This window comes from Pelodiscus sinensis, chromosome 4 (genome assembly GCF_049634645.1).
Source record: "Pelodiscus sinensis isolate JC-2024 chromosome 4, ASM4963464v1, whole genome shotgun sequence".
NCBI classification, from domain to species: domain Eukaryota; kingdom Metazoa; phylum Chordata; order Testudines; family Trionychidae; genus Pelodiscus; species Pelodiscus sinensis.
The window spans coordinates 81,023,006-81,048,543 of NC_134714.1; the positions used below are offsets into that span (position 1 = coordinate 81,023,006).

The window sequence follows — 25,538 nt, forward strand, 5'->3', positions numbered from 1 at the left end:
ATCCATGGCAGCCTGGGCTCACCACAGACAGAGGCTGGTCTATGACAGCAGCCCCTGTCTGTGGAGGGTCCGAGCTCCCCGTGAAAAGAAGTTGTTCCACATTCCATAGAGCAGCCTCTTTCTGTGGTGAGTCTGGTCCATGGCAGCAGCCCCAGTCCTCAGTGGGGCCCAATCTACCCGTGGACAGAGGCTGCTACCACGGACCAGCCTCTGTCCATGGGGAGCTTGGACCCCCGCAGATGAGGCTGCTGCCACCCCACGCTCCTGCCTCAGATACAGAGGCAGCAGCGTGAGGTGGCAGCGGTCAAGTGCACTGGCTGCCTACCCTGCCCCTGGGAACTACTGAATAGTCGTGTAACCTCTAAGATTGTATGCAGTTACATGATATCTAACATACCTAGTTTGTACTGCATTCCTGATAGAGGGGGCTGGGTTACTAGCTGCTCCTTCTCTTCATGCACTCTAATGGACTAGGTCAGGGGCTGCTTTTACTCCTATTACATAAAAATAGAAATTTAGTGAGAATTCCAATGACTAGCTTGTATTTAATTAAACATGAAATTTGATCACTTGTTTCTGGTCCCAATAAATTAGCCTTAAACTACATTAAAACTCTGGAGAGTAATTGTGACGTGGGAGTGGAAGGATCAACGGGTGAAGGTGGATGAGCTCTCCAAATGAAGATTGTGACGAGCAAGCATTTGACCATGGAGTTAATGACAGTAGATTGTGTGCTTGCCTCGGTCTCCAGTTGACATGGTCCATATCAACACAAACTGTCTTGCACAGAGCATGTTGACGCTAACTTGTTTTTAGTTCAATATGATTTGTCATATAAGCCACAAATTTAAAAAGAAAAAAGATCTATATCACTTCACTTACAGGATTGTTTCCTGTGTTGTATTATAAAGTTTAGCAAAATTCAGTAAGGCTTGCAGAAGAAGACAATTACCATTTATCATGTGGTGGTAAAAAAAAAAATTCAAAAATTATATTCAAGCGTGTGGTGTTCACCCTTTGTTTTCTGGTACATGTGTGTGTGTTGATAACAAAGGAAATGTGACACGCCACAAAGTTATAAAACATCTCAGTGTGGCTTTGTTAACTTTTCAATGAGACTGTTGATTACAAAACATCAAAGCTTCCTAATTGGAGTGACAGCAGAATTAATTTAAACTTTTTTATTTTTGTTTCAGTCAACAATGTGGGGGCTTCATACACTTATCCCGAATATTTTCTTGATGTTCCAGACCTGGATAATGTAAGTATTGCTATTTATTTAACTTTACTCTTCTGCAATTTTCATACCTTCCTAGTAAACTTAGATTTCTGCGCAGAATGAAATGCTTGTTAAATGGGTTAGCCTGGATGTAATTGTAAGTAATACAGCTTCAAGACTTAACAAGCTTACACACATAAGATTGGGAAATTCTAAGACCTGATAGAAGCTTATCTTTTTTTCCAATACAAAAAAATTGCACGTTTCCATTTCAATTGTGTGTTTAAAAAGAAGTAACAGAGCTACAGTTGCTGTGGATTCTTTATCTGAATTTCATGGCTGTTGGATAGAATCTCAACTGAAAGTTATTTTAAAAAAATCAAGTAAAAGAGTGCAAAGTGGGTGAAGGAAGTGAAAGTGAGTGATCTATATGAAAAACTACAGCATATTTGCGGGTGTTATACTTGTGTGAACATGAGGATTATAACAACTTCAAGTATTTTAAAATTGGACTATACATACTAATTTAAACAAAACTGAAAGGCAAAAAGCTTCATGCTTCAAAATGTACATATTTTTTAGAAATTTGTCCATCCCTTGTCCCATTTTGATAATTCAGAAAACAGGTAAAAGGACGTATTCATTCTCTTTGGTTTACCATTTAAATAATAATGATAATCTTGCATTACAATATTTCCAACAAATTAATCTTCATCTAACTTAAAAAACTTGTAGGTAAGTGAATTAAAACGCTAAGCAATACATAGGCAAGTGACGACCATTTAAAAGTCTGTAGGATTCTAAAAGCAATTGTGATTAATGTAATTCCATGGTCAGAATGTTAGGAAGCCAGATTTACAGAAGTGGAGATGCATAAGTATGCAATAATAGTGTCACAAATTGGTATGTATGCTCAATTTTTTTTCATTAATAGGAGTCCTAAACAGGTAAAAATCATTCATTAAAACAGTTAAGGTGCCAGTCCACTCCTTTTTTTTATTCTTCCAAGTTTTTTTCTTTAATAGAAACACTTGAAGATGTTTCCTGTCCTATTAGTGCCTATCTTCGTCCTCTTCTTAGAAGCAGGTGTGAATAACTACAGGTAGTCATGTTAGCTATTAGTTAATTGAATAGTTGAATAATTGCATTCAGTTCTATAAATGCAGTGAGCATGAGCCTGCCGTGGACAGAGGCTGCTTCGTGGCAGCACCCCCTGTCTGTACCATCTCCCCTCCTACCCCCCCCCCCTTTTCGCTGTTGCCTCTGGCTTCTAAGTTGGCTTTCCCTAGCACTGGCTCCTGCTTCCCCCCCCCCCCCCCTCCTTTGCTGCCTTTTACCAGAGGCAGCAAGGAGGCATGGGAAATGGGAGTAGTTGAGAAGATTAACTGGTAAGTCTAGGCTTATTAGTTAATTGTATACTCGACTACTTGTTTATATCCCTAACTACAGGAAAGTAGTCTTGAGAGCATGCAGTCTGAAATGAGAATAAATGTTACTTCACAATCTGGAATGCCAGATTAGCCCCCTTATCTTCTTGATTTAAATCAGATGCTCACTTTGCATTATATAGAAAATTAAGCACACCTACTGTGTGTGTACAACTAAATATACTACCTGCATGTCTGTGGAGAGATTTCTAAGTGACTGATAGCCTAGGTTCATGTCAGCGTGTGTGTACAGTTGATCCTAATAGAGAGAGAAGGTGTAGGAAGGATGCTAGGTTTTCTGCTGGAGATGGAGTTTTTCCTATAGTACCTGCTGGGTTTTTTTAATTGTTATGGCACTTAGAGCCCTGAACAGTTGTTTTTTTTAAATATTTATCAAAATAATTTTTCTATAAATTTGTTTCCTACAGACAATCAATAAAATTATCAACATTAACATCATGTCTGTTTGCAAGGTAAGTGCCCTTACTGGTTTTTGTACTTGAAACTCTTAAGTATTCTAAAGCAATAAACTATGTTGATTCACATGGTACCAGTAAGTTCTCTCACTTCCTTAGAGCTATGCAGTTTCACTCTCCTCCTTTTAATCCATTAAGAATTAGTTTAGTCTATGAAGAACTGCATTTAGTTTGCACTCTCCTATCTGCTCTCCAGACTGTTGACCAATTATGTTGCATAGAAAACAACTTAATATGAATAATTCACAAATATCGCTATAAAAGCATAAAATGTATGCTTAAAACAAAACCTCATGATCTTTCACATTCATAATACTGCCTTCCTCATATCCATGTACTTATCTCTCATCCCTTGCTGCCTGGCTCTAAGCTACTCTGGGCAGTCCCTGTCCTTTATTTTATAAAGTTCTGTGTGTGCTTATGGCACAACAGTTAAACATATATTTCACACAACTTCTTGCTTGGATGTATTCACAACTTCCTGTTGTGAGTTGTTGTACAAGAAGTCTTTTTAAACTTTTGGAATGTCACTTTTGAAATTATTTCCCTCACCTTCAATAGTACCCTGAAAATTTTTTTTTTTTTTTTGTTCAATTACTTTTTTTAATTTTGGAAGAAATCAACACTATTTCAGCCTTAAATACAAGAGTAGAAATGTTTTCTTGTTTGTTAAAACTAAGTCTGTGGTGGAGGACAATGAGCAGGTAGAGAAGTGATTCTTTTTTTACCCAGGTATGCTAAATCTATTAGGGTATGTCTACACTACCACCCTAGTTCGAACTAGGGTGGTAATGTAGTCAACAGGAGTTGCAAATGAAGCCCGGGATTTGAATTTCCTGGGCTTCATTTGCATATTGCCGGGCGCCACCATTTTAAAATGTCATCTAGTTCGGACTCCGTGCCCCGCGGCTACACGCGGCACGGACTAGGTAGTTCGGACTAGGCTTCCTATTCCGAACTAGAGTTACTTCCACGAGGAGTAACAGTAGTTCAGAATAGGAAGCCTAGTCCGAACTACCTAGTTCGTGCTGCGTGTAGCCGCGGGGCACGGAGTCCGAACTAGCGGATATTTAAAAATGGCGGCGCCCGGCAACATGCAAATGAAGCCTGGGAAATTCAAATCCCAGGCTTCATTTGCAACTCCGTTGACTACATTACCACCCTAGTTCGAACTAGGGTGGTAGTGTAGACATACCCTCAGAGTTTTAATAGGAGATAAGATGATGCCAGCTTCTCTATTGCTTAGGAAATCCCTTTTGGTAAGTTGTGGAATCATGCTTCAAGAAATAAATGTTAAGACTTAATGGATAGGATTTACCCTTGTAAATGAGTTGTGGAGGTTGGTTGTTTGGTTGTTTGTTTGTTTTTGTTTTTCTTCTAACACTTTGAAATTAGACTGTTAAATTCATCTAATGTTGTGCTGCCAAGAATTTCAATCTGAAGTTGTCTGATTTCTATCCAAAAATATACAGAAGCTGAAAGAATTCCCTTTACTACAATGCTTCCATAAAGCTATATTAGGTAGCAGATTGTAGTCATCTTGCTATTATTAACTCTTCTCTGTTTTGGAAATTACTTAGAACCTGGTTAATTTACCATAGTTGTAGGTAGTCCAGCAACTGCTTTTTCCCCACTTCAGGACTATCACTGGCATGATCATGTGGTTTTGCACACTTGTCCCCAGCAAGCACAGCCATTCTTCTGTCAGATGGGTTGGATCATGGCCCTTGGTGACTTGTTGATCTTCTGCAAGATTTTCATTTTGGAGAAATCCGATACTGATGGACAGCTTTCTCAGAAAGAATTTCATTAAAGATCACTCAGCTGAATTTATATACAACACTTACGCCTGCAACTTCTGTATGTATCTGGAGACCTCTCAGCTCAAGCTAATATATAGCAGATGTGAGGGGCAGGGGGACTTGAGTTTCTCCCTACATGTGATATCGTCACTATACCAGAAGATGGAGCCCACTATTCAGTGTCTGAAGACTTGGGCACTGCTGTAGTTTGTTCAACAGTTAAGATTTTCCTGTATTTTAACAGCTGTTCTCTGCAGCTGCTATCATTAATATTTTCATTGCCCTGATCGGGTGAGAGGCATCAGGTAATCATTTTACCTTTCTAAGCTTCCATTTCCTGGTTTATGAAATGGGGCTGATACTCCTTCTTTTGTAAAGTACTTTGAGATAGAGAGGTGCTCTGTAAGATCTAAATTCTGTTATTAATGGTAAAGTCTAGTTCTTCGGTTCCCTCAACATACTTTATATTTGTATTAAAAAGAGCGGTGTAAAGATCATACCAAAGTAATTGGAAAAACAACAGCAACAACAAACTCTCCACGTTTTTCCCTGTTTCAGTTTGTCTGGTACTAGTTAGCTTTGACTTAATGGGTTTTAATGCTGTCAGCTGGAAATGAAGAACTAAAGTGTTAAGTATTGTCTTCAGGGGTTTAACATTAACTTATTTAAAGGGGTATACAGGGAGCTAATTATACCCATTTTAGCAATGAGGCTGAGTTGGATCTGTCAAGGCCACAAGAATGAGATCTAGGATGAGATTTATATTTCACGTTACTTGGTCTGGGGAAACTGTTACTGTTAAAAGTTACATAACTTTTGAGAAGATGACTTTCACTTCCAAATTAGAACTTTCAGATAGTTATAAATAAAAAATACCTAATTTAGTCATGCTCATCATTGAAAGTATTCTAGGACAGCTGTCCGTTATGTGGATGCTTATAGCTAGGCCTCAAAGAGAAAATGTCAAGAACAGGTGTGTAAGCCAAAACATTTAGAATGTATTAAATGGTCATAACACTTTTCCATTCTGTCCAGAGCATTTAAATGGTGGGATAAATTCTGGCACCAAGTGTTTATTGCTATTGCTTACCTGCAAACATCCTTCTAAATAAGTCACCCACAAACACTATAGGAAAAATGTACGAAGCTGTACAAAAATACTAGTTTTGAAGTGCTGTTCTACAGTGAACATAATTTTTTAATGGTCTTTAAAACCAGACTCAGTAGGCCTTCTGGTGATGTACAAGCAGCTACGTTACAGCTTCTGCAATATATATTTACACTGTCATTTTAATTTTATTTTCATTGCATAGAAATTGGTACGAGAAATAATTTACCTCAGACTATACATAGTAAAGTCAGTCAGGGTTCAGATGATTGTATAAAAAGAATGAAGTATCTTTTAGGGATATTAACTGTTACTCCAAAAATATTCTCACTGGAGACCACCTAGGGTTACACTAGTATGGGTTTATTTCCACTAGGTAAAACTAAAGAGGAGTAGATCTCTCTCTCTCTCACTCACACACACACACACACACACACACACACACACACACACACACACCCATACCCATACCCATACCCATTCATTCCTGCCCTCAGATATTCTCACACTTACACAGACATATGGGTTGCAGAAGGAGCCAAGGCATGTGGATCCTGGAGGGTCTGTCTGCTCATCATGGCTGGGGAAGCTGGTCAGGAGAAGAGACACTGGAGAGAAGATTCTCAGGAGCAGGGGAAGGAAAAAGAGAGTCTCACACGTGCTCCCTCTCTTTATATAATGTCTGAATGGCTCCTGTGACTCGTTCACCTTGTCGTCAGGGAGCATGCCCAGACTTCCCTTTATCCAGCAGGGAGCATGCCCAGACTGTGATGACTCATTGACATGTGGTCCATTGTTCCAAGCCTTCTTCAAACACACTCACACTCTCTCTCCATTCATTCAGGGGAGAATGCTCTTAGGGAAAGTTACAAGCAAGGTGGCTGAGAGTTACGAAGATTACAAAGTTGCAGTTTACAGTAAATTTGAGTTGCACAGATTACAAAGTTTGACACAGATCGCAATAAGTTGCAGTTGAAAACTTTAGCCCTTACAGTTTGGTGTAGTTTTAGAAAATCCATGTATATAAATCAAGTAAGCTCAGCCGGAGGCTTTTTAATGCAACATTAACAAGCATATAATTGGTTAAATTTTGTCGACTACACGATTAATCGATCAGGGTTAGCACTGCAAGTACTCAGTCCTGAATTGTGCCAGGCCTAACAACTATCCCTGCTGAGGTTCTGCACTAAGTGTTTTAGAAGCCGGTGGGCAGGCAGCCTGGCTTAGTCCCAGCTTTCACCGAGTGCCTTGTGGCTCTGCAGGGAAAGTATTGCAGAGCCGCAGCAAGGATAGCTCCTGGGACCTTTTGCTTGTCGGTTAATCGGTTAACCAACTACAGTGTTAAATCCTTAGTATCTTTGGCTTGTGTTGACATTCTCTTGATGGAATTTGAGGCTGAAATAATGCAGCCTAAAACGAGACAAATTAATATGTGAATAAAGAGTCCTAACTTTGCATTTCCCGTGTAACATTCTTCAATTGCTGTTACCTCCATATACAAGTGAGGGTTAAAAAGCCCTTCACTTGCATAGAGTGTTATAACATATAGGGTATGGTAAATATTCAGGAAACACAACTTTCTGGTGTCTTCACTCTGTCCTTGGATTTATAATAAATAGAATTTTGAATTTTCATGAGTAAGTAATATATTCAATTGAATGTGGTTATGATACACGTCAATATTTGATTTATAAAAAGCAAAGATTTAATTAAAAAGCAAATGTGTTTGTCACTATTTTTATCATACAATCCTATAGACCAAGGTGGGGGAACCTTTCCTGGGTTGGGGGCCACTGACCCACAGAAAAATTATTTTGGTGCTGTGCACAAGTGAGAAAAAAGTCAGGGAGTGAAGTGAAGAAGCTCCCAGCTGAGAAGGAGACAGACATTCTCAACATTCCCCTTGCATGCCAGAGTCTTGGCGGGCCCAGGCTACTAGATTTTGTGTACTCCACTCTAGGGATGTAAAATTTTGATTGACTACTCGAATTGTCAATGCAATTTGCATTGCCTATTTGATTAGTCAGTAAGGGCACTTCCACCTTTGAAGTGTAGCAACAGCCCCAGAGCTGTTGCTACACTTCAGAGGTGGAAGCACTGTGGGACCATGGGACCAGCAGAGGGCAGTTCCCCGTGGTACTCCCCGTGGCATTTCAAAGTGGCAGGGCCACAAGGAGCCTGGTGTCTGCGGGGGAGTCCCCAGCTGACCGCAGGCTCCATGCAGCACTGCTGCTTTGAAACTCCCATCTGGTCCCGGGCTGCACATGGCATTTCAAAGCGACAGACCCGGCTCCACGTGGGTTAGCTCGTAAGTGAAGATCTAGAAAAATGGGCCAGTTGTGTATGCGTGAGTGTGTATGGTATTAAATCTGTGTTCATCTTCAGTCTGATCGTCTTGCTTATGTCTTATTTCTTCTACTCTGAGTCTATCTTTTCAGGTATTGTTTTCTTTGAAGCAAAGAAATGTCCTGGCTTGCTTGGAAAGCAGCTAGATCATTTACAATTGTAAAGTAATATTTAAAAAAATAAAGGTGTGAATGTGTCCAGTTGGGAACAAAGTGTTTGTTGGCGTAAAAGTGTACTCTTAACGCCTTAAGCTATGTTTACACTGCTCGGCTATTTCGAGATACCAGAGGTATCCCTTAATAGCCACCCTGCGTCTACACAAGCCACTTGATTTGATTTTTTTTCGAAATAACGCGCATGTTATTTCACCATCCAGGTAAATCTCATTGCACAAGGGATAAGGGATGGCTCAAAATAGTGCATTAGTTAAAAATTTGGTGCTGTGTGCCAAATTTCAAAATAAGCTATTTCGAAATAGATTTGAAATAAACACAATTTGAGTAGCACAAATTGTGTACCTTATTTCGAGTTTAGGATACTGTGTAGATGTACCCTCAGTGAAGTGGGGAAAAAGCAGATTATATTAGAAATTCTGAATAAAAGGACAGGGAAATGAGAGAAAACATAATTGGAATAGAAACACACAAAACATTCAAAACTCAGCGCAGTCAGTGAGTGTGTGTAACATTGTCACAGAAATGATGTGCCACCTTAGACTCTGGAGGCACCACGCTTAGGAAATTGCATTTGGTTGGGTGCATGACATTACCATAACGATGCTGATAAATTGAACATAATCAAGAAGAGAGTGACAAAGATCAGAGTCCAGAGCAATTAACTTATGAGGAAAGATTAAGAGCTACACATATAATAGCTTTCAGTAGGATGTTTTGAGCAGGGGGTTGGACTAGAATACTTCCTGTGGTCTCTTCCAGCTCTAATCTTCTATGGATTTGTCTTGACTCATGTTATTAAAATATGATCTAAGTTATTGCTGATATTTGTAAGTGAACAAAGTTGTAAACACCCAAAAGGGGGAGATATTTAGTCAGGTAAATATATTGCAGAAGATAGAAAACTTGTGTTGCTGATATTCCCTAGATAGAACACTCATGAGATAATATTGTACATCCAACAGGAAGTAGGGAATCAACTAATTTAAATTGTAGAGAAGGAGAAGCCAAAGATCTCTAGTAGGCACTTCACTAAATTTGAACTTTGAACAGAGTAAGCAGATCATGAGAGAGCGATAGCAGTAGCAGAGAGATGCTTGCTTTCAGCATTGAGGGAAGCATTTAAGACCTTCCAGATATTCTGTCCAGACTTAGGAGAGGTTGTGGTTCCATGACTTTATAATGTGTGGGGCAGACACAAACAGGAGTCTCACTTATTTTTGGGGAGGCGGCATAGTCTATCTCCTCACCTGAGTAATCTGATTACATCTGGGATCTTTCCCCTTTCAGTTTGCCTTCAAAAAATTTGACATGTTGAATGGGGAAACTTTTGTCCTGTTTGAACATAGAAACAAATTCTGTTCAAAAGACAAATAACTTGAATTGAAGAGGCTTGCAACATGATGTGACTTAGTCATAGTGCCTTCCTTCATATGCCCTCTATGTGCCTGGGTTACTGACCTTCCTTTATACTTGATTTAGCGACGTTTTTCACCGATTGTATAGGTCAGTTTTGTCTAACCTGGATAGGAGAATTATCAAAGAATTTTTGCATATAAAATCCCACATTTAAAAAGCTTTAATTGTAGACACGTCACTGAATTGATTGTAAAAGTTCATTCTCGTGAAGCAAGGATGTAATTCCCATTCCTTTTTAAAGGGAGCTGTTCACATGTAAAAGGGGCATAGATGTCGTTCCGGTGTTCTGTGTATCAGAAGGTAGAAGGAGTCGCTTGCTGCCTTCCTAAACTGTCAGGAGATCTCAAGGACTGGCACTGGTCCACAGGTCTGTCACTGAGAAACTGCACTAACAGTTTACCTGTTATAGTCTCTGGTATGGATGTGTATGGACAATAACAGTCGGAGAGTATGTGTAATTTGGCTGATAAATTAATGATAAAAGATAAGGAAGGTGTAATGCTCTCATGCGGAGAAGGTTGTAGAACAAGTGCCACCTTAGGAACAAGGCAAAGGGTTCTATTCCCCATATTTCATAGTCCCAAGAAAAATAGAGGGTGGAGACTCACTCTTGATCTTCAGCAATTCAATATTTTTATTAACAAATCAGAGTTCCAGATTATGGTATCATCAATAATCCCTTCCATTAACTAGGGAATGCTTTTCACAGCTCTTGGCATGAAAGATGTATACGTTCATGTGAATATTCATCCATCCACAGAAGGTTTTACAGGCGTCTGATAGGACTGGAACATCAGTGTTCAGAGTGCTCTCATTTGGACTAACAACCTCCATGAAGACCTCGGGTGCTGCTATCTCAGTGGTCGTGGGCCAAATGAGACATCATAACAATAGTCTTGTCTGACTGGCACATGCTCTAGTCAGATCCATTTGATGACCATTCTTGCTTCATCTTTTGTCAGCCTTGGTAATCTGTGGGTATGTCTTCATTGTATTCCTCTTTCGAGAGAGGAATGCAAATGCAGCCGAGCGAAACTGCAAATGAAGCACGGATTTGAATTTCCCACGTTTCATTTGCATAATCATGTCCGGCCGCTATTTTGAAATAAAAAACGCTGTGTAGCTGCGGTTATTTTGAAAGAAACCCCTTTTTTCGAAATAACCGTTACTCCTAAAAAAATGAGGTTTAACCGTTATTTCAAAAGAAGGTTTTTTTTTCAAAATAACCACATCTACACAGCATTTTTTATTTCAAAATAGCGTCCGGATGTGATTATGCAAATGAAGCGCAGGAAATTCAAATCCGCGCTTCATTTGCAGTTTCGCTTGGCTGCATTTGCATTCCTCTCTCGAAAGAGGAATGCAGTGGAGACATACCCTGTGACAACAAAGAAAAGTTAACTTTGATGGTCACGTGCTATAGACTTTATAGTAAAGTGACCTTAGATTAAATCTTAGCATGACCAACCTCCTTAGGCAAATAGTCCAAGCCATGAACAAGGTGACGAGAGATACTTTTCAGATAGCTAATCTGTCAAGGGCTCCTTTCCCCTTTATAAGCCACATTGCATCTTGTACTTATCCGTTCACCAATCTTCATGTACATTGCCTATAGGCCTGATTCTGATCCATCTGCTGTCCAGACAGAGACCACATAAATGCCATAGTAAAAATTCCCACCAAAGTCACAGCTTTTCTTGTCTGGTGGATGAACTTGGAACAAGTACATGTCAGTTCCTTTTCTCACACCCACTCCTCATGTGACATGGTCTGACAAAAGACCTATTGGCCAGGAAACTTATCTGGAAAACCACATATATCTCCGATGTACTCCTTCACCTGGTTTGATCTCACTGTCTCCAAATAATATCAGACAACATGAAACTCTCACATAAACAGCGTGGACCAAAATCTCTTCCTCTCTGCCTAGAAGAAGTCAATTTAGGGAATTGATGTTTCAGAAACCATATGACACTCTTGACTATATATATATATATATATATATATATATATATATATATATATGGGGCATAGGATTGTTTAATGAACAATGTCAGTAGATTTTTCTTATACTAATGGAATATAGGTCAATCAGTGGCTACTAGCCAGGATAGGCAGGGATGGCGGTCCTAGTCTGTTTGCCAGAAGCTGGGAATGGGCAATAGATCACTTGATTACCTGTTGTGTTCTTTTCCTGTGAAGAACGTGGGATTGGCCACTGTCAGAAGACTGGGCTACTGAGACTGATGAACCTTTGGTCTTACCCATATGGCTATTCTCATGTTCTTAAGCAGGAGATGACAACAACACAGTTCGATCTTGAACAAGAGCCTTTATATGGTGATGGTACAAGAACACCATCCTAGAATTTATTCAGCTCCCAAACAAAGATGCTTATTCTATATTACTCCAGGACATTTGTGGGCTGCAATTCCAGGGGCAAATGATCCTCGACAGATCATTTCAGATGTAACTTGTGGTAGTGGATGGATGGGAGTAAAAGCACATGGAAGATTTGCTCTGACATAGTGTGGCATTCTTATAGCACCCAACAGATGCAGATAGTTCCGGTCTCTGGTCTTTCTGTAAATGTCAGCTCTTCCTCCCATCAGCATCATCAGACCCTCAGTGTCTACTAACTCAAGAACATGACAAGATCAGATATTCCAATCAGGCTTCCATTCTGCATGACCTGCTCAGAGTTTCTCTGGCTGCATCTTTTTTTTTTTTTTTTTTTTTATCAAGTGGTGTGTGTGTGTTTTTTTTTTTTTTCCAGGTGTGGTGAGAACCCATTCCACTAGAGCACAAACCTCAATAGCATCTCTTCATGCGATATCTATAGCGAATATCTGGAGTTCTATCCATATGCTCACAAATCATAATGCATTAATGCTATTGGCCCCCATTTCCAAAGAATATGCATTAGTTCAAGCTCTCTCTCCATATGCTGCTACTGGGACTGAAGCACCACACACACACACACACACACACACACACACACACACACACACACACACACACACACACACACACACACACACACACACACACACACACACACACACACACACACACACACACACACACACACACACACACACCCCTCCCCCCCCTTACATTTCACCCCTCCCCCCCCTTACATTTTGCTTATTAATCAGTAGAATACACACAGGGACCAGTACTCAAAGAAATGGAGGTTACTATCTGTAACTGGATGTTCTTTGAAATGTGTGGGCTCTATCCATATTCTAATGTCCACCCTTCTTCTTTTCTGCTTTGAAGCCTTGAGGCATTCATCTGCACTGTTCAATGTACACTTGATTTAGCGTTTGTGAAGAGTAACTACTCGGATGTGAATTAAATTACTTTACTTACCAGAAAGCTTGAATTTTAAGTTCATGATGTGCATGCATAACCAAATACAGATAGGGAACCACACATTTTGAAGAACCTCCATAAATTACAGAGATCTTCTATGTTTTCAAGATACTAATTGGCTGGATGAAGGCATTTTATACAACACATTTTAGCTGAGAGTAAGGCCTGATATCATTTACTTGGGAGGTATGAGGGTTAATTTCACACACACACACACACACACACACACACACACACACACACACACACACACACACACACACACACACTTCCAAGGCAATTATTTACACACACACACACACACACACACACACACACACACACACACACTCACTTCCAAGGCAATTATTTACATTTACATTGAGCTTAAAAGGTGGTATTTCCAATTTGTGGAAGAGTTTCCTGTATTGATATTTTCTTGCAGGAATTGGATGAGAAAATGACAGTGGAGTGAAGAGAGATTTGATTGCTCCAAAACGAAATATTAGTACAGCAGCTACTTAAGACTCTGCGTCTCAGGCTCTGGGAGGGGTGCTCTAAAAGAGGGCTAATCAGTGGTTGTATGTTGTTGGAAACCTGTGCAAAAGACTCAGCTGGTGGGTGCTATATACCTTTTGAGCCAGCCTCTCTGCTGCTCCCATCTTGATGTCCTTTGAGTGGTAAAGACCATGGGTCCTACCCATCCTAGGGATGAATGTTGCTGCTCATGTCATGCAAACAGTCTTCTTTGGCTTCATATGAACTTGTGCAATTGGAACTTAAACCTGTTTTTGTTTTGTGTTGGCTTTTTCTTCGCTCTTTGTAGGAAAGATTTTTTTTTTTAAGAAGAATATAGTTCAAACTCACTAAGTGCATGGGAGAAATAATGCTGTGGTAAGATTGCATGCTCTTGAGTCAGAATTTATCTTCTTACTCTGTAAAGCACCTAAAAGTATGTCAAAGTGGTAGTTATGCAAGCATAATCCAGTAACATAGACATAACCAAAAAAGGGGCTTTCCACTGAAACAACACCGCTTTCCTTGATGGTAGCTACATCAGCCAGAAGCCTTCTTAGTAACTTTTAAATATCAATCAAGTCTAGCACTATTGGTCCTAATCTATGGCTGGTGCTCTTTGGTGCTACAGTAATACAAATAATACTTCAGTGTTAATACAAACTTGAAGTTTTTTTTAAAATTATTATAAAACTACATTGGTATCTTGAAATGGGGTTATTCTACACTTTCACAGTTCATCTCAACAGATTTATCATCACCATTACCAACTCCCTGCCAAAGTCTTTCTTGTAAAACTATCAAGATAAATTGGATGCAGCTGATGAAGTGGGTTTTTGCCCATGGAAGCTTGTGCCCAAATAAATCTGTCTTTAAGGTGCCACAGGACGAGTCAGTGTTTTTGCTGCAGATAGAGTAACACAGCTACCCTTCTGATATTTATCAGAATAATTGGATTCAGCTGGATGCACTATTTTACAAGCATTTTATATTACTCTTCCAGAAATCTTGTTGGAACTCAAGAATGATATACAATGTAAGGGGAATGAAGATCACTGACAGTTGATATTTCCAATCTCTGACACAAATGCCTGATACCGAACCGATACTATTGGGGATGGTAGCTTGAATGTAGCATATGGATGAACTCTGACCTAATGTCTTTTTTTTTTTACCTTTAATTCCTAAAATACTTTGTCTGGTATTTTGACCAAGAGTTATTCATTGGTGAATTAAACTACTTAATTTTTTTTGAAGGGTGTCCTCTCTAGCTCTTGAAGTACAGATCGTCTTCCTTAAAACTTTGTGGTAGGACTTCGAGGCAATAATAAAGTTTATGGGAGGTATTTAACAAAGTGAAACTTCTTGATTAAAAGAGTGTATTATTATAGTGCTGTTTTAAATAGCTTTGTAAAATCTTTGGATAGAACATATATTTTCCACTTCCTATTACAACTGGAAAACAGCACTCATATCAAATCTCCCTAATCAGAGCCAGTACCTGTGGAAAAAGTACATAAAGACACAAATCTGACCAGAGTTTGCTTTTAATGAAAAAAAAATTGCACTATAAGCTCTAAGTAGGATTTCTGGAGTAGTTTGGAAATTGAGTCCGATCTGGTACTTGAGATGGAAGCCTATCAAAAACGTTGTTAAGGTAGCTTACCTTGTGGTATTGGAATAGCTTATTCATAAATGCCTGGGCCATGGGTTCCATTGTGATCATCTGGTCTGACTTCCTATGTAACATAGCCCAAATAATTTCACTGAAAATTCATAGTGCATAGTTTTTTTTTTTTTTTTTTTTTTAAATCCAATCTTGATTTTAAAATGGCCAGTGAGGAAGAATCCACCATCATCCTGGATAAACACATTTTTAATTGTGTGATCTTATTTCCAGTCTGAATTCACCTAGCTTCAACTTCCAACCAGTGGATTATATTGTACCTTTGCATGCTAGATTGAAGAGCCCATTATAAGATATTTGTTCCCCCATATTGGTACTTAGATCACCCTTCACCTTCTCTTTAAGACAAATAGATCGAATTATTTAAATCTATCCCTGTATGGCATGTTTTCTGATTCTTTAATAACTTTGGTGGCTCTTCTATGAACCTACTTAGTTTGATCACATCTGTCTTGAATTGTGGAGACCAGACCTGAACACTCGATTTCAACAGAGGTCACGCCAGTGCCAACTACAATGGTAAAATAACCTCCTTGTTCCTATTCAAGATTCTCCTGTTCATACAGCTCAGGATTGAATTAGCCCTCAGCTGATTCTCCACTACAACCACCAAATCTTTTTCAAAGTCACTGCTTCCTAGGATAGAGTTCCTCATCCTGTTAGCATAGCCTGTATTGTTTGTTCCTAAATCCATGCATATAAATTTAGCAGTGTTAAAACAGCTTTTGCTTGTGCTTGTGCCCATTTACCAAAAAAATCTAGATTACTCTATGCAAGTTCTGTTCTTTATTTACCACTCCCCAAATGTTTGTCATTTGCAAACTTTTAGTGATGTTTTTGTTTTCTTCCTGGTTATTGATAAAAAGTTAAATATCTTAGGGCCAAGAAGTTATCCTTACAAGACCTCATTAGAAATCCATCTGTTCAATGTGATTTCCCATTTGCAATTATCTTTTAAGATGTATCAGTCAGCTTTTAATCTATGCCAGGTTAATTGTATATTGTTCTAGCTCTTTAATCAAAATACTGTGCAGTACTAAGTCAGATGCCTTACAGAAGTTTAAGTATATTACATCAACAATATTCTCTTCTCAATTAAAGTAGTTTGATAGGCTCTATTTTCCATAAATCCATGCTGATATGCATTAATGATATTACTCTCCTTTTATTCTTTATTTATCGAGTCAGATGTACCATTATTTTGCCCAGGATTGTCAGATCAACAGGTCTATAATTACCCAGACCATCCTCTTTATCTTTTTAAAGTAGTGGCACAACAATAGATTTCTTCTAGTCCTATGGAATTACCCCTGAGACTTACTGCCAGCTCTTATAAAACTCTTGGGTGTAGGTGGGAACCACTGATTCACATGCCTTCCTGTTAATTGCTGCTGTTTAGCATCCTCCTGATATATTAATGGAATGGAAAGAACATGAACATATGTTAGTGATATTGTCTTTTTTACAGAAAGTAATAGTCTGTTTTGCTGCTTTCACTTCCTCTCTAACCCAGGTGGCTTTAATCAGTGTGACCACCATCCTCAGCTTTTTAATCTGTATGATCACCAAAGGTTCTTGTGTAAATTAGGTTGTCATGGGATAAGAGGGAAGATCCTTCCATGGATTGAGAACTGGTTAAAAGACTGGCAACAAAGGGTAGGAATCAATGGTAAATTTTCAGAATGGAGAGGGGTAACTAGTGGTGTTCCCCAAGGGTCAGTTCTAGGACCAATCCTATTCAACTTATTCATAAATGATCTAGAGAAAGGGGTAAACAGTGAGGTGGCAAAGTTTGCGGACGATACTAAACTGTTCATGATAGTCAGCACCAAAGCAGATTGTGAAGAACTTCAAAAAGATCTCACCAAACTGAGTGATTAGGCAACAAAATGGCAAATGAAATTTAATGTGGATAAGTGTAAAGTAATGCTCATTGGAAAAAATATCCCCAGCTATGCATACAATATGAAGGGGGCTAATTTAGCTACAACTTATCAGGAAACAGATCTTGGTGTTACCGTGGATAGTTCTCTGAAAACATCCATGCAGTGTGCAGCAGCAGTCAAAAAAGCAAATAGGATGCTAGGAATTATTCAAGAGATAGAAAATAAGACACAGAATATCTTACTTCCCCTGTATAAAACTATTGTACGCCCACATCTTGAATATTGCGTACAGATGTGACTTCTCACCTCAAAGATATTTTGGCATTAGAAAAGGTTCTGAAAAGGGCAACTAAAACCGATTAGGGGTTTGGAACGGGTCCAATATGAGGAGAGGCTAAAGAGACTGGGACTTTTCAGTTTAGAAAAGAGGCAACTGAGGGGGAATATGATAGAGATATATAAAATCATGAGTGGGGTAGAAAGGGCAAATAAAGAAAAGTTATTTACTTGTTCCCATAATATAAGAACTAGAGGACACCAAATTAAATTAACAGGTAGCAGGTTTTAAACTAATAAAAGGAAGTTCTTCTTTGAGTGGTTGCTCATGTCCATTCGAATTAGGTGTGTGCACCACATCTTCTGGAGCGTTTTCCCTAGAGGTAGCCGTAGCGCCGGCAGGGCGCCCCCTGGAGTGGCACCACTATGGCGGGGCATAAGTACCCCTGCCGGCGCTCCCCCACCTCAGTTCCTTCTTACCGCCTATGATGGTCGCTGGAGCGTGTCTCTCTGCTAGTTCTTATCTTCGGGAGGTAAGGAATGGTGTCCCTGGCCTCTGTTTGTCAAAGGCTGGAGATGGATGGCAAGAGACAAATCCCTTGATCATTGTCTTCGGTCCACCTCCTCTGGGGCACGTGGCAGTGGCCACCGTCCACAGACAGGATACTGGGCTAGATGGACCTTTGGTCTGACCCAGTACGGCCATTCTTATGGTGTTTGTGGGGAGGGAACTAGCAAAGTGGTATTAAACAACTCCCGATTACCAATATTCCTGTTGTTGATTAAATTCTTCCTCCCATCTGAATTGGCTCATTGTTTTCAGATCTATGAAACTGGCCCTTCTAAAGCATCAAGTATATATATTTTACTTGTCTGGACTTGTTTGCGCCTTATAAAAGCTTTTGTAACTGCTGCCCCCATGTGGATATATAGATCGTGTTTGTGGCATGAAAAAGCTATCTTTCCAGCTGCATCATATCTAGAAAAAGTATTTTCTTGAATGGTCTTAAATATTTCCAATATGTAATTTGATAGTTTCGTTTCTGTTGTTAAAGGAGCTGTGGTTTACAATCAAAACCCACATGTACAAACTGGGACTGCTCTGAACTTCATCACTAGAAAAATAGCTTCTAACTTTTGTGCTTGTGTCCATAGGTTGCATATAATATTCTCATGCTTGAATTGGAAGACTTGGTTCAAACAGTACTTGGTCTGGGTCAGGAATGAAGTCTGATCTCTTTACCTCTACCTCGCTTCCAGGAAGAAATATTTTTTTTATTAAACGGATAAAGAGAATGTAATCTTTAAGTGGAATTCAGCTCAGTAGCAAGCTGCATTTGTAGAGCTTCCGATCAGTTAGCGGAGTACCTGCCTACTCTACCGATACTTCTGGATAGTGTGTGCCACTCAAAATTAAATGAATTTTTTTCACTTTTCTCTTTTACAATTAAAAGAGTAGGGAGAGGGATAGAATAGAAGACTGGAAGCTGTTGGATTCTGTTCCTAGCCCTGCCACTGACCTGTGTGGCTATCGGTAAAACAGAGGTCATACCTGCCCTGCAACATCCTCATGATATGGCATTGTTAGCAAATTATTTTGAAAGCCTCTGATGAAAAGTGCTATAGAAGTGGAAAATATGAGATAAGTTGACTGCTACTGTTCTGATAGCAGTGCAGATGAATTCACTAGATTCATTGCACATAATGCCTTGACACAGCCAAGTTACACTGAATAAAAATAAACTGCCAGTGCCAAAGATGGTCTTCAGTTTCCCCTAGTCTTACTTGGGTGGAGGTTGGAGGGAGGGCATGCAGTTGCCTCTGGGAGGGAAGAATTCCCTCACTCTATCTACATTCCCAGCCATCACGAATGTTTTCTTTTTTCTTTTTTTTTTAGATGACACGATTGGTGCTGCCCAGCATGCTGGAAAGGTGAGTCATGCAAACACTATACAGACAAAGTCATCATTATTTAGAGGGGAGAATCCTTTCTTTGAAAAATTCATTACTGTGACTAATCAGCCTATCCTCCATGTTTTAACAGCAGAGGATTGCGGGGTGAGTCACGCTGATGGTGCATGAATCATCAGACGGTGGAAGCCTTTTCCACTCTATTCGTTTTTTATTTTTTTGTCTCCCTTCTCCACTGTTGTGGTGATTTCTTTTTAGAACAGAATTTAAAAGCCCATCTGACTCATCGGCACTAACTCAACAACCTGCTATTCTGAGGGGGTGGTTACAGTTCCTGGGAATAACCTTCTTAAGGCTATTTCTCAGAGTCATTGTAAGTAAAATGGATGCAGAGTATGCTCTCATTATACAGTAGGAGGCATATTGAGGGAAGTGTGTGATCATATAGTAAATCAGAATTGGAAGCAGTTCTTTAAAATAACAGTTAATGCACACCAGTCTTTCACTGCTGGAGACATGTATTGACTTCTTGGTTAGATCCTGGGTATAACTAATGCCACAGTCTCTCAGCCTGGTAGCAGTTTTCTAGTTGATGTTGATTGTTCCATAATTTGCAGTCTTTGTTCAAGTGCTATGCCTGAATTTCCAGGGGTGGTTGTATATCAGGACTAAGATGCATTTATGGAGCTGTGAGGAAGATAGCTGTCACATCTGGTGGTATGCAATCCTAAGTCTGCTGCTTTTGGCATCCCCAAATACACATGATGGGAGGGGAATAAATACAATGGTTCAGTATCATTTGCATAAGTAATGCAGCCTGGTGCTGTTAAGTAAACAAACCTAAAATGTTGAAGAGCACTGAGAGAATTAACCTTTTGTGTCTATATACCCTGGGATTCATTTTCTTAGCACATACATGGAGGCTTTTCCTGGTTCATAGGCCAAAAATTTCTTCTTGACTCAAGTGTCTGACTCCTTGCTTCCCTGCATGAAGGTGGCAGATTTTGTTTTTCTCATGACCATAGGTAGAATATATCCCTGTCTTCAAAATCAAATGCAGTAAAATATTTTGAGTAGCTCTACTGTTGCCATGGAGAAAAGGGAGATGGAAATTACTGAAGTCACTCAGATTTTCTGAGGGGGTTTAACATTGTGTATACCAGGTTCTTCTTTGAGGAGTGTCCCCATTGGTGCTCCACCGTAGGTCTTTGAGGCACTGCTGAATGCCTAGTCAGAGATTTACAGTAGCAGTGCCCTCCAGTATGCTGCGCATGCGAGGCAGATGGCATGTGCTGTTCCGCTACCGTACTGCGTAGCCAACCGTCCCTTCAGTTGCTTCTCTGTCACTGCCAGCATTGGTTGGAACTGCAGTTGTGCTCCAATTTCTCTTTAAAGCACTTGGAAATTTTGAAAATTTCCTTCTTACTCACATAGCAAGTGTTACAGTTCTTTCTAGTTTATAGTTAAAGTTTTTTCTTTAAATTAAAAAAAAAACACTTTTTTCTCCTGTTTTATGACTACCATTTTTTTTCAGCCTCTCAGATTTTTACTACTTGGGATGCCTGGTTTCCTGAGATTCAAACATTGCCTGTCCTGCAGGCTGGCTATCCCCATCTCATACGGTCATTCTCAGTGCGTATACTGTTTGTCAGGGGCACGCTACCGCACAGTGCTAGCACTGCAGGCAGTTAACAGCCCACATGCAGAAGACTTGGGAGCTTCAACTGAAATTTCTATTGCTTGAGAAAATGGTAAGACCTGCCACAGACCCAGAGCACCTCTCTCCACATGCCAGCTGTCCTCCTGGGCCATGTCTGCCAGCTCTGCCTTGAGAGACTCTTCCTCCAAGCAATTCAGGAAGAAATTTCATTCCTCAGGGAAAGATGATTCTCCTTCAAAAAAAAAAAAAACCGGGAGTAAGCACCCAAAGTACCCCCTGCTCCAACTCCTGCTATGGCTCTGGACAGGGAGGTTCCAGGACCATACAGTACCAATGGTTCCTGAGGATCTAAAGACCGAACAAAGCCAAATCCCAAGGTGCCAGCCAAAGTCAAGTCTAAATCGGTGCCCCAGCACCATCGGCACACACGTTGGTCCAGGAGAAAGAGAAGACCAAGCCATCTTCGGCCGAAGCACTACTGATACCGAAGAAGCCTAAGTCTTATATGGCACTGTCGGCACCTATGCCGCCCCTGGCACTGAAGAGGCATAAACATGTAGCACTGACAGTTCCCCATTCAGCACCATTGGCACCACAGTTGGCAGTGATAGTTCCATCCCAGTTGCCATTGGCACCGCAGATTCCGGTACTGGTCCCATTCACAACCACAGAGGAGCTCAAGGTATTGTTGGTGCCCATAACACCTTTGTTTGACACTGACAGCATGTTTGCATCCAGCAACTTTCTAAACTCAGCTACACCGGGCTCAGCACCACTGTTGTCTAGTGACGAGGAGGCCTTGGTTGGCACCCATACCCCAAGGCATTTCTCTTCGAAGCAACCCCAACCACAGCAACAGTACATAGTGGTGCAACTGCAACCACTGCAATGGTTGCCTCCTCCCATGCCACTCCCTTCCAACTGGCCCTAATAGGACCCATGGGCACTGTATTGAGTTCAGTGTCCACAGCAGGTGCAACCCCATACCTCAGCGGCACCTTCCTCTAGAGCATCCTTACCATCGCTCAACAGGTCAGCCTATCAAGAGGAGGAGGAACCAGAATCTAGTGACAAGGAGTCTTTTGTTTCCTCCCATCCTCCACTGCACATCTCCTCCTCTTCTCCTAATGACACCTTGATGCCTCCGTCCCCCACGGCGGGAGACAGTTCTTTCCAGGAACTCTACAAGCGGGTTAGAGAGGTCCCTTGAGGTTTCCCTGGTCAGCCTTCCTGAAACTAAGCACAAACTGACCAGCATACTCCACACCTCACCTGCCTCCAAACTGGTCTAACCTATGGACCCTTCCAGGGTCATATGGCAAATGCCAACCACAGTACCACCAGTCTGTAAAAGATCTGACCGTAAATACTACATGGCCCCACAGGGTGTGGGCTTTCTCTTCTCCCACCTATCCTCTAACTCTGTAGTAATAGATGCCATTAATCAGAGGGGCAAACAGAGCCCCACATACACCACCCTATATGATAAAGAATGGAAGCACCTAAACCTCATGGGGAAGAAGACCTACTCCTCTCTCTCCCTTCAGCTCCGCATATCAAACTACACGGCAGTGTTGGCAAAATACACCACCATATCTTTGACTAGCTTTCACTCTTTATTGACAACTTATCTGAAGATAAGAGAGCAATTCTTAGCCAACATAAATGAGGGCATGCTGATTTCTCTCACTGCCCTACAAGCTGCCCTTGATGCATCCGATACAGCATCACAATCTATTGCGACCGCCATTGTGAAGAGAAGGTCCTCCTTGCTTCACTTGTCAGGTTTTCCCCTTGAGGTACAGGCCATGGTAGAGGATCTCCCCTTCCAAGGATCAAAGCTATTTGCAGACACCACGGATGCGTCCTTCCATTCCCTTAAAGATTCTAGGGGGACTGCAGTCATACGCAAACAGAACAGGTATTTTAATCAAAGATACAAATCTTTGCCCTTTAATCAAGCTCAGAGGCATTTTGACAATAGGAGGAGGCAACAACAAGCTAGATGAAGACAGGGCCCTGACCAAACTGTTACATCTCAACCATCAACTTCAAGGCAAACGTTTTGATGATCAGGTCGAGAGTGCAATAATGCCCCCTTGTCTAGAGCAACCTCAAACCCATCTGCTATTCCATCACCACCTACTACCCTTCTTCTACCACTGGTTCTCTATCACAACTGACAAGTGGGTGTTAGGCATGAAGGATGGATACTACATTCCTCTTTCCATTATTCCTTCTTCCCACCCACCCTCCCATCCCTCTTCAGGAACCCATCTCACGAGAGCATACTAGTCCAAGAGATCAAACACTTTCTCCACCTAGGGACCATAGAACCCATACCCCAGCAATACAAGGGCAGAGGTTTCTCCCCCTTCATCCCTCCCATTTATTTCTTCACAACAAAGAAATCAGGAGGGTGGAGACCAATTCCAGATCTCAGAAGGCTCGACTGACCCATACGACATGAACACTTCAAGATGTGACCCTAGCTATGATAATACCAGACTTAAATGAAGGGGATTGGCTATTGACTCTCAACATCCAGGATACCTATTTTCATGTATCCATCTGCCCAGCACACTGACATTACCTAAAATTTGCACTTGACAACGCATATTTCCAATACGCAGTGCTACCCTTCGTACTTTCCAAACAGCCTTTTCCCAAGGGTCTTCTCAAAAATCAACCAGCTCAGGCTATAGAATTTATTGGGGCTTACCTTGACTACATCCAGGCAATAGCCTCCGTCCCTCAACAGAGATTCCAGTAGTCCACAAGTCCCAGCCAGAGCCTATCTCCAATTACTAGGCTACATGGTGCTTCAAAGCTGAATCCAGGCTCCATGCGGTGTTGCCGCTTTGAAATGCTGCATACTGCCTGACACCCCATGGCATTTCCAAGTGGCAGTACTGCATGGAGCCTGGGGTCAGTGGTGGAGTCCCCTTCCCCACTCCTGCTGACCCCGGGCTCCACACGGCACTGCTGCTTTGAAACGCCATGGGGAGCATGGAACTGGTGGAGGACTGCTTTGCTGGCTGCCCCATGTTCCCCACAGCACTGTTGTCTTTGAAATGTAGGGCTGTTGCTACACTTAAAAGATGGGAGGCACCCTATCGAATAATCAAAATTCAACATCCCTACCTCACAGCTATAACAGCCTTTCACCAACCCATCAAAAACAAATTGGTATTCGCCCACCCAACAACAAAGCACTTTCCAAAAGACATTCAAAACATGTGCCTGTCAGTTAAAGCCCCAGTTGCAGGCTAGGACTTCAGTCTGGTAATTTGTTCTCACCCATGCACTATTCGAACCTATAGCTCAATGCTTCACCTCTCAACGAAGGTGGCTCTGCTGATTGCTCTTACATCAGCCAGAAGGGTGAGTGAAATTAGGGCATTAATGACTGACCCATTGTTTATATTTCATAAGAATAGGGTGCTTCTGCGATCACATCCAAAGTTCTTACCAAAGATACTTACCTCCTTTCATTGCAACGAACCTGTGGTGTAACCTGTCATCTTTCCAAAGCCTCATGCCACCATTGAAGATGCTAAATGGCACATGCTTGATGTGCACTGAGCGATTGCCTGCTATTTTGAAAGGACAAGGACAATTCGTAAAACACGGACTTTTCATCTCCACTGCTGAAAGATCCCTGGGCGTGCAGATCTCTACTCAGAGACTGCCCAGATGGATTGTAGAGTGCATCTGCCTGGCTTAGGCTGGTTTTACCCAGGGCACACTCCACGAGGGTCATGGAAACCTCTGCAGCTTGCCTTAGTAGCATTCCTCTCAGATATTTGCAAAGCTGCAACTTGGTCTCTCACACGTACCTTCGCCAGACATTATGCCCTCGACAGTAACCTGAAACAGGGCACTAATTTGGACATACGGTCCTGACCAAGGTCCAACACAGCATTTAGCTGAAGCACCTGCTTTCCCATTACGGGTACTGCTCTATAGTCACCTAAGATAGAGCACCTACAAGAACACTCCTCAAAGAAGAGAAGGTTACTCACCCTGTGCAGTAATGGAGGTTCTTAGAGATGGTTGTCGCTGTGGGTGTTCCTCCACCCACCCTTCCCCCCTCTGCTTTGGACATGTATTTCTTCTTTTGGGGCAGAGAAGGGGCAGTTGGCTGCACATGCGTGTTAGCAGCACTGCGTGTGCTATCTACCTCGCGTGTGCAGCCTACCGGAGGGCACTGCTACTGTAAATCTCAGACTAGGCACGCAGTGGTGCCCCAAAAACTTAAGGTGGAGCACCCAC

General features: G+C 41.1%; 1 protein-coding gene across 1 annotated transcript in view; it reads left to right on the forward strand.

Moving 5' to 3' along the window:
* HSD17B12 (hydroxysteroid 17-beta dehydrogenase 12) overlaps nt 1–25,538 on the forward strand; it is a 157,559-nt gene that overhangs the window by 97,364 nt on the left and 34,657 nt on the right. The window contains exons 5-7 of the mRNA XM_075927517.1: nt 1,197–1,261; nt 3,075–3,119; nt 19,590–19,624. Of these exons, the coding sequence (XP_075783632.1) occupies nt 1,197–1,261; nt 3,075–3,119; nt 19,590–19,624 (145 nt within the window). The remainder of the gene's footprint in view (nt 1–1,196; nt 1,262–3,074; nt 3,120–19,589; nt 19,625–25,538) is intronic.